Genomic DNA, 9,812 nt, shown 5'->3' with positions numbered 1-9,812 from the left:
TTTGGACAACTGACGGTTCATCTTGTTGCTCAGATTAGGTAATTTTCTTTTTATTTTATTTTCAAAAATTTTTTCAAAAATATTTCTAAAATTTTATCATCTGTTTTCGAAAAAAAATAATAAATAAAAATGTTTTCAAAAATTTTATACAAAATTTTTAAGAATGAATTCTAGTGTTTCATGAAGCATGTTGAAGCCTGGCTGGCTGTAAAGCCATGTCTAAATTTATTTGGACTGAGGCAGCAATTTGTTATCAAGAGCAATATACTCTGGTGTTAAAGCTTGGCTGGCCATTGGCCATGTCTAGTGTTTTGGACCGGAGCTTTCATTGAAAGCTTGGCTGGCTAGTGAGCCATGTCTAATTCCTGGACTGAAGCTTTAGACTAACAATGCAAGATTCCTGGAATTTATATTAAAAATTTTGGAATCCTTATTTTTTCTTTTTCATAATATTTTCGAAAAAAAAAATCCAAAAAAATTAGAAAATCATAAAAATAAAAAATATTTCCTGTTTCTTGTTTGAGTCTTGAGTCTTGTTATAAGTTTGGTGTCAATTGCATAAGCATCTTGCATTTTGCGAAAATTTCATGCATTCATAGTGTTCTTCATGATCTTCAAGTTGTTCTTGGTAAGTCTTCTTGTTTGATCTTGATGATTTTTTGTTTTGTGTTGTTTGGTGTTTTTCATATGCATTCTTTAATTCTTGGTGTCTAGGCATTAAAGAATTCTAAGTTTGGTGTCTTGCATGTTTTCTTTGCATTAAAAAAACTTTTCAAAAATATGTTCTTGATGTTCATCATGACATTCATAGTGTTCTTGGTGTTCATCTTGACATTCATAGCATTCTTGCATACATTCATTGTTTTGATCTAGAAATTTCATGCATTGCATCTTTTTAGTGTTTTTCTCTTGCATCATAAAAATTCAAAAATAAAAAAAAATATCTTTCCCTTTCTCTCTCATCAAATTCGAAAATTTGAGTTGACTTTTTCAAAAATTTTTAAAATCAAGTTGTTTCTTATGAGTCAAATCAAATTTTCAATTTGAAAATCTTATCTTTTTCAAAATCTTTTTCAAAAATCAAATCTTTTTCAAAATTCTTAGTTATTTTCGAAAATTCCAAAAATATTTTTCAAAAATCTTTTTCTTATTTTTATACCAAATTTTCGAAAATAACATAATCAATTAATGTTTTGATTCAAAAATTTGAAGTTTGTTACTTGCTTGTTAAGAAATATTCAAACTTTAAGTTCTAGAATCATATCTTGTGATTTCTTATGAATCAAGTTATTAATTGTGATTTTTAAAAATCAAATCTTTTTCAAAACAAATTTTTATCATATCTTTTCAAAAATATCTTCTTATCTTATCTTTTTTCAAAAATATGATTTCAAAATATCTTTTCTAACTTCCTAACTCCTTGTCTTTTCAAAATTTGTTTCAACTAACTAACTAACTTTTTGTTTGTTTCTTAACTTTTTCAAAACTACCTAACTAACTCTCTCTCTCTCTCATTTTCGAAAATATCTTCCCTCTTTTTCAAAATTTCTTTTTAATTAACTATTATTTTAAATTTTAAATCTTAATTTTCGAAAAAATACTAACAATTTTCAAAAAAAAAAAAAAACCATTTTCGAAAATCACTAACTCTTTTTCAAAATATTTTTCGAAAATTATCCCTCTCCCATCTTATTCTATTTATTCATTCATATCCTAACATCTCATCTCACATCTCTTCCATCCTTACAGTTGTGTTTCTTCCTTTACATCACATTCTTTATCTCCCCCTCTTTTCTTCCACTTACACAGGGATCCCTATACTGTGGTATAAAGGATCTCTATTATTATTATTATTTTTCTGTGCCGTCTTCTTTGTCATATGAGCAGGATAAGGTCTTCCATTAGAAACTTGGAAGCACAAGTGGGCCAGCTGAGTAAAAGGATCACTGAAATCCCTCCTAGTGCTCTCCCAAGCAATACAGAAGAGAATCAGTTTCAACAAAGCTCTGCCCATCTGTGAGGCTCCATGCGAGCTCACTGTCAAGCTATTGACATTAAAGAAGCGCTTGTTGGGAGGCAACCCAATATTTATCTAATTCTTATTTTTATTTTTTTTCATGTTTTCTTAGGTTCATGATCATGTGGAGTCACAAAATAAATATAAAAATTGAAAACAGAATCAAAAACAGCAGAAGAAAAAGCACACCCTGGAGGAGCATCTGTCTGGCGTTCAGCGCCAGAACAGAGCATGGTTCTGGCGCTGAACGCCCAAAATGGGTAGCTTCTGGGCGCTGAACGCCAGAACAGGCATGGTTCTGGCGTTCAACGCCAGAAATGGCATACAGATGGGCGTTGAACGCCCAAAATGGCCACCAACCTGGCGCTGAACGCCCAGAGTTGGGTACAAAGGCATTTTTACATGCCTAATGGGTGCAGGGATGTAAATCCTTGAACACCTCAGGATCTGTGGACCCCACAGGATCCACTCAGGATCTGTGGACCCCACAGGATCCCCACCTACCTCCACTCACTTCTTCTCACCACTCTCTTTCACACAACCCCATAAATACTCTTCCCAAAAACCCTTCACCAATCACCTCAATCTCTCTTCCCCACTAAACCTTCACCACTCACATCCATCCACTCTTCCCTATAAACCTACCTCATAAACTCCACCTACCTTCAAAATTCAAATCCAATTTCCCACCCAAACCCACCCATATGGCCGAACCTTAACCCCCCTCCCTTCCCTATATAAAGACCTCCATTCTTCATCAAAATCACACAACACACCCCTCTACACTCTCCTTGGCCGAAACCACATCTCCCTCTCCCTCTCCATATTTCTTCTTCTTCTTCTTCTATTCTTTTGTTTATTGCTCGAGGGCGAGCAATATTCTAAGTTTGGTGTGGTAAAAGCATAGCTTTTTTGTTTTTCCATTACCATTGATGGCACCCAAGACTGGAGAATCCTCTGGAAGAGGGAAAGGGAAGACAAAAGCTTCCACATCCGAGTCATGGGAGATGGAAAGATTCATCTCCAAAGCCCATCAAGACCACTTCTATGATGTTGTGGCCAAGAAGAAGGTGATCCCTGAGGTCCCTTTCAAACTCAAAAGAAATGAGTATCCGGAGATCCGACATGAAATTCAAAAAAGAGGTTGGGAAGTTCTAACAAATCCCATCCAACAAGTCGGCATCCTAATGGTTCAAGAGTTCTATGCCAATGCATGGATCACCAAGAACCATGATTAAAGTAAGAACCCGGATCCAAAGAACTATGTTACAATGGTTCGGGGGAAATACTTAGATTTTAGTCCGGAAAACGTGAGGTTGGCGTTTCACTTGCCAAACATGGAAGAGAACGCACGCCCCTACACAAGGAGAGTCAACTTTGATCAAAGGTTGGACCAAGTCCTTATGGACATATGTGTAGAAAGAGCTCAATGGAAGGTTGACTCCAAAGGCAAGCCGGTTCAACTAAGAAGATTGGACCTCAAGCCTATAGCTAGAGGATGGTTGGAGTTCATTCAATGCTCAATCATTCCCACTAGCAACCGGTCTGAAGTTACGATAGACCGGGCCATCATGATCCATAGCATCATGATTGGAGAAGAGGTGGAAGTTCATGAGATTATACCTCAAGAACTCTACAAGGTGGCTGACAAGTCCTCCACTATGGCAAGGTTAGCCTTCCCTCACCTCATTTGCCATCTATGTTACTCAGCTGGAGCTTTCATAGAAGGAGACATTCCTATTAAGGAAGAGAAGCCCATCACTAAGAAGAAGATGGAGCAAGCAAGAGAGCCCAATCATGGAGCTCAAGAGGCGCACGAAGCTCATCACCATGAGATCCCGGAAAATGCCTCAAATGCACTTTCCTCCACAAAACTATTAGGAGCAGATCAACGAAAAAAAAAAAGAAAAAAAAAAGAAAAAGCGAGCAGAAAAAGCCAATAACCCTTAAAACCAAAAGGCAAGGGCAAATAAAAAGGATCCCAAGGCTTTGAAAGCCAGCCATGGAAAGGAGTAAGACTGATTGGATGAAGATAGCAGGAAAGCAGAGGTTCAGAGGAACGAAATCATCTCCATTCGCCTATCTGAAATTTCTACCAATGAATTACATAAGTATTTCTATCCCTATTTTATTATATTAAATTCGAAAACACCATTATCCATTTATATCTGCCTGACTGAGATTTACAAGGTGACCATAGCTTGCTTCATACCAACAATCTCCGTGGGATTCGACCCTTACTCACGTAAGGTATTACTTGGACGACCCAGTGCACTTGCTGGTTAGTTGTATCGAAGTTGTGACAATCATGAATTAAGATCAGAGCACCAAGCTTTGGAGCCATTACCAGGATTTGTTCGAGCCTGGAGATCACAATTTCGTGCACCAACCCTGCGGATCCAAGCATGGAAATTAGGCGGCAGAGGCTTGAGCCTTATCTAAGACGCACGGGATTTTACCACGCTTCTTTGATCAAGCACTTCGAGTACGACAATCCACTTATTAGTGCCTTGGTTGAACGATGGCGACCGGAGACACACACCTTCCACTTCCCTTGGGGCGAGTGTACGATAACCCTGGAGGATGTAGCAATGCAGTTAGGGTTACCTGTTGATGGTCAGCCTGTTAGTGGTACTTTGAGGTCATGGAGCAAGTTTCACCAAAGAGATATTTGGTAATGGTGTCATGAACTTCTAGGTGAGATTCCCGTCGGCCACGTAAGGACAACGAAGTTCAACATAAAGCTGAAGTGGCTCAGAACTCGTCTTCAACAGATGCCGCTTGACTTAGAAGATAATGGCCTCATGCAGTATGCACGGTGTTACATACTTTACTTGTTGGGAGGTGTGCTTCTTCCGGACAAGGCAAATAACACGGTGCATGTTCGATATCTGCCGTTATTGGCTGACTATGATGCCATCTGCACCTACAGTTGGGGTAGCGCCGTCCTCTGTTGGTTATATCGTGCTATGTGCTTAGCAATAGATTATAGTGTTGAGGGTATGGCCGGTTGTCATACGTTGCTCATGTCGTGGATATACTACAGGTTACCTTTCTTGGCACCGAATGTCATGACACCGTATAGTTTTCCTTTAGCCACGAGGTATGGTATATGTCTTCTCACTTTGTGACTTTTCTCAGCTATCCTTTGCGGTTGGAAATTCTTTTTTTTTTTTAAATTTTGTCGTTGTCCAACAGATGGCAGGAAAAAAAGGACAAAATGACTATGCTGAGCAGCGGTTATTGAGGCACCGTCTGAGGTTGAACAATCTGCACGTGGATGAGGTTAGTGCTAGTTGTTATTAATATGTTACGAACAACTGTGTATATGCTTTTACTGAAGGGGTTTCTTTTATGTGTAGTTTGTTTGGAAACCGTACATGGACCCACAGATTCTGTCTAGTGTTCCGGCTGAATTCCTCGGCCACCCACATGGAGATTTCTATACCGCCGTTGTGCCTCTCATATTTTTCAGATGGATTGAGATCCTAAATGTTGACCGAGTGTTGCGTCAATTTGGGGGAAAGCAAGGACCTCCAAACCCTCCGCTTAATATTGATACTTTCCATCGACAGTCGGCCAGCAATAATGACGGATGGTGGCCCGTTAGACTATCTGAGTGGTTTGAGGTATGAGCAAACCGGCGAGGTGATGCATACAGGCTGCACATTGATCGTGCAGATACATTGCGTCCCAGTCAAGATTACTATAGGTGGTACTGCAACAGAACAAGGAGGTTTTTGTCTGCCCCTGATGCATTCCATGATCCAAGGCAGGAAGTTGTCCCTGCAGGCACACCGGAAGAGTATGGAAGAGGCCCCGTTGTTAATTTGCCACCGGTTCCCCGAGACCATCGTCGTCGCCGTCCTCGCAGAGGCAGAGTTGAAGAACATGCTGACCCTGGGGAGGATAGGCCGGATTTACCAGAGGAAGACCGCCCCGGTTTTGAGCCAGACATGGGTTACCATGCTCCATCACAGCCTCTTCCAGTTCCTGGGGACTACTACTACCCGCAACCTTTTGTTCAAGCGGAGCCTACCCAGCCATCTTCCATTCAGCATTTTATGCCATATCGTCGGCCCTCATCAAGGTGTTACAGCCATTTAGGTGGCTCCAACCCTCTTATCCAACCCATCATCTGTGGCGATGCTACGGGATCCTCACTGCTAATTAATTCAAGGTAGTACTGCGCCTGCTCTTGCGTCTTCGAATAAGCGGCATTAACTAGGTGTCTTTTGGCTTCCTTACTCTTGAAACTTGTTGCGAAGTTGGAAGCAATATGCCGTACATAATAAACATTGTGTTCCCAACCACATCCTTCACGCTCCAATGCGGCCTTTATTGCAGCATGCCTGTCGGAGATAAGAAGAACTCCTGGCCTAGTCGCTACATGTCTCCTCAAATTGGTCAGGAAGAAGTACTATGAATCTGTGTTCTCTCTTTCGACGAGGGCGAAAGCGACGGACATAATGTTGTTGTTTCCGTCCTGTGCTATGGCCATGAGAAGGGTGCCAGCGTACTTCCCGTACAGGTGTGTTCCGTCTACTGAGACCAGCGGCTTGCAATGCCTAAACGCTTGAACACATGAAGGGAACGACCAGAAAACCTGGTGAAACATGACACTATCACGGTCAAGGGTGTTTCCGACATAGTACAGAACCGTTTGGAGGTCAACAATTGTCCCTGCAAACCAATTGTTTTACTTAGTCAAAGTTGTTAAGGAGTAAATGGACAACTAAGAGCAAAGACCGTACGAAAGTAAATTGCAAGGATTTACCTGGGACAAAAGCTTGCAGCGCATTGAAGTATCTGCGCAGCTGGTCATACGACTCGTCCAAATCACCATAGATCCTTGCGATTGCCTTCTGCTTCGCGTGCCAAACCTTCTTGTAAGACACCTTGTACCCGTACGCTGACTCTACCGATCCTTGCAACACCTTTACACAAATAGTCGCATCAGCATGCACCATGGGGAATATGTGCTGGCAGATCACATTGCTATCTAGTTGAGCATGGTCTTGAGACATCGAACTTGCCAGGCAACTATGAGGCCCTTCGTATTTTTGAATTTCCCAAAATCGGGAAGACGTTGTCTTCGCAACCCGTACCATCCAACGACATCGATCACCGAACTGCTTGCATCGACATACATACCTCCTTTGGTCTGACTCTACGACCTTATACTCTGCACTCCTATTGATGTTGTAGTTTTTGACTGCCAGCATCGCTATTTTCCGGTTCAGAAACTTTAACCCAATCTCGAGCTCCATCTCGCCTGACAGAGCGTAGCTGCTAGGTCTGTCCTCTGCGTTACTCGAATGCATTGCTCCAAGATTTAGGGACAGGTAGTGTGCAGGTGTGCTGGAGGATACACTTCCACCTACCGGTTCGACAGGTGTTGGAGGAACATTGTCGCCATGCAGAGGTTGCGTTTCCAGAACGGCTTCTGCCTCATCACCACTGAATTCTTCAATGTCATCCTCGTTAGAAGTTTCAGCAATGCCAACATCGGGATGCCTATCGAACCCAAGTAACGTTGAAGGGGAGGGGCGCGCTTCCCGAAAATTTGCATTCTATTCCCGCACAACAAACGCATTGAAGCTTGGACTACGGGCCCTACTTGTATCCGGCCTCGGTACAAAATCAGCCGCTCCCAGATTTCTCACACCATCCACATTATTGGAACTGGACGAGCTTCCGCCAATATCCTGAATATTCAGACAAAGCTCCAACGAATATATTGTACCTATGCTGTGATGATAAGAGAACATCATCGACACTTGCTGATCAGATTTTATCTGCATTTTTTGATACGCAAACGAGTTGGCCACTACAACCGGCATCCTGTAAGTCAGCTTCGTGATTTCTTTTTCCCAACCATTCCGGTATGAACCAGAATCAGATTCTTCAGATCTTGCAACGATGTCTGTGGTGGAATCATTATCCATAATGGATCATCGCAAACGAATGTAATACCTTCTGTTGTATGAGAAATTTCTCTATTGGGATATAAAATTAAATACACGTTCTCCAAAACTATATACAAAACAACCCAATCTGAATACCCAAAAAATTTTTAAGAGAGAAAGAAGCTTGTGAACTTGAGAGAATATTGAAGAGTGGGAGGAGAGTGGATACAGAATGGCTTCTTCCGTGATTGATCCAACAGCGTTTATATAGGCACACCACGATCGCATTTTGTGGCCAGTACACCAGAAGTGTTCCAACTCGCGTGCGCTGCAGTTGAATTGGTGCCAACTCGTGGCCGCCGTCCCAGATATTCCCCATTTCGCGGGTGACAGCCACATAATGGCTCCTGCACCATTTCGTACTCGCCGCAATTGACTTGGAACCTGCTGCTTCTTGTTCCATTCCGCGGGCGCTACACCTGATATGAAGAGGAATCCTATTTCGCGGGCAGCGGCCAAAACTTGGGCCTGCGTATTTCAGTAACATTTTCCTGCCGTGCGTATATAGAAAAATAAAGTTTTTAGCATATTTAATTATATAAAAAAGCCTTAAAAATTTCATGTCTTTGCTTTCTTCTCAACTTTACCCTTAAGTTGGAAGTTTGAACGAAGTATGAAGATAAGCATTCAGAACTTTGAAGTTTGAATTGTCACAGTAACTAGGTCTGGTCCCTTTCTAACGATCTACATCATACAGAATATGATTCATCTTTGAAGTGAGTTTTAGTTACATATTTCTAACAGTCAACACAGAAACATAAAAATTCCAATAAGTCAATGAGTACTGTTAGGGAGCCAATGGCCTAAGCGTATAATGTGTATAATGAGTTAAATTTTTGGTTCATAAATAAAATGAATATCACCCATACTATCCAGAATAACCATCCAGATACCAAGGATAATAAACATCTCATGTCATAAAACCACTCATCCCAAAAGCTTAAGCTGATTTTGGAGTTCACCAAGGATCGGATTCTTGACTTTTCAGATCTAGAACTCTAATACCATATCATGAAACCACTCATCCCAAAAACGTAATCTAACAGGACAATATAACACTAATGGTTATATCTCTAATACTTCCTAAATCTCCATTATACACATTGTATGCTTAGGCCATTAGCTCCAATATATATACATCTCAATGAAGTTATGAAACCACCAACACATCTATAATCATAAACCTGATAAACTAGATTCAATCCAACAAAAATAAATAAATTTTAAGTTGGCAACGCAACATAAATTGATTGAATTGATTTAGAAATAAAACACACACTTCTTGTAGTGTAATTTAATCTGAGAAAGAGAACAAAATATATTCTAATTTTTCGTTTTGTTTCTTTGTGAAGCACGGTGGTTTCTGTGCATGGTTGAACTCTATTCGATTTTTTGTATTTTACTATTTTGTGGTTACGCGTCACAATCTCATTAGTTATTACATACAAAAGAGACGTACGCAACAGGTTGGTGAGTTGCAATTCGCCACTGCTAGTGGATTTGCATGTGTTATGTGTACCAAAAGTCCAAAATTGAGAATAAAATTTTCTTTTCTTTTTTCTCAATTAATCTTCTAAAGTGTAATTCTATCAGATAAAAAAAAATTATATAAGAATTTTTTATATATAATTTAAGATCATATTTTATAAGATCCATTTTTTTCTAGAAAATATGACTTTTTTGTATTTAGGCACTCTATACACATATTTAATGCGTGTAGAGCACTCTATATATATTTTTTAAAAATTTAGATTTTTTAAAGTGAGAAAGTTATTAAAATAATAAAATAAAAAACTAATCGTCATTAATTTTATAGTTTTAATGAA

At 40.0% G+C, this 9,812-nt stretch overlaps 2 protein-coding genes across 2 annotated transcripts; one reads left to right on the top strand and one right to left on the bottom strand.

The window, feature by feature from the left end:
* On the top strand, nucleotides 4,423-6,201 carry LOC107635901 (protein MAIN-LIKE 1-like). The gene is made up of 5 exons (XM_016339451.1): nucleotides 4,423-4,648; nucleotides 4,715-5,085; nucleotides 5,216-5,302; nucleotides 5,380-5,646; nucleotides 5,794-6,201. The coding sequence occupies exons 1-5, from the start codon at nucleotides 4,423-4,425 to the stop codon at nucleotides 6,199-6,201; spliced, it is 1,359 nt and encodes a 452-aa protein (XP_016194937.1).
* On the bottom strand, nucleotides 6,438-8,389 carry LOC107635900. The gene is made up of 4 exons (XM_016339449.1): nucleotides 8,185-8,389; nucleotides 7,684-7,943; nucleotides 6,795-7,590; nucleotides 6,438-6,700 (listed from the first exon to the last, which is right to left on the bottom strand). The coding sequence occupies exons 1-4, from the start codon at nucleotides 8,387-8,389 to the stop codon at nucleotides 6,438-6,440; spliced, it is 1,524 nt and encodes a 507-aa protein (XP_016194935.1).

Source organism: Arachis ipaensis, chromosome B04 (assembly GCF_000816755.2).
Source record: "Arachis ipaensis cultivar K30076 chromosome B04, Araip1.1, whole genome shotgun sequence".
NCBI lineage: Eukaryota > Viridiplantae > Streptophyta > Magnoliopsida > Fabales > Fabaceae > Arachis > Arachis ipaensis.
This window is presented reverse-complemented; position numbering and strand designations above follow the sequence as displayed.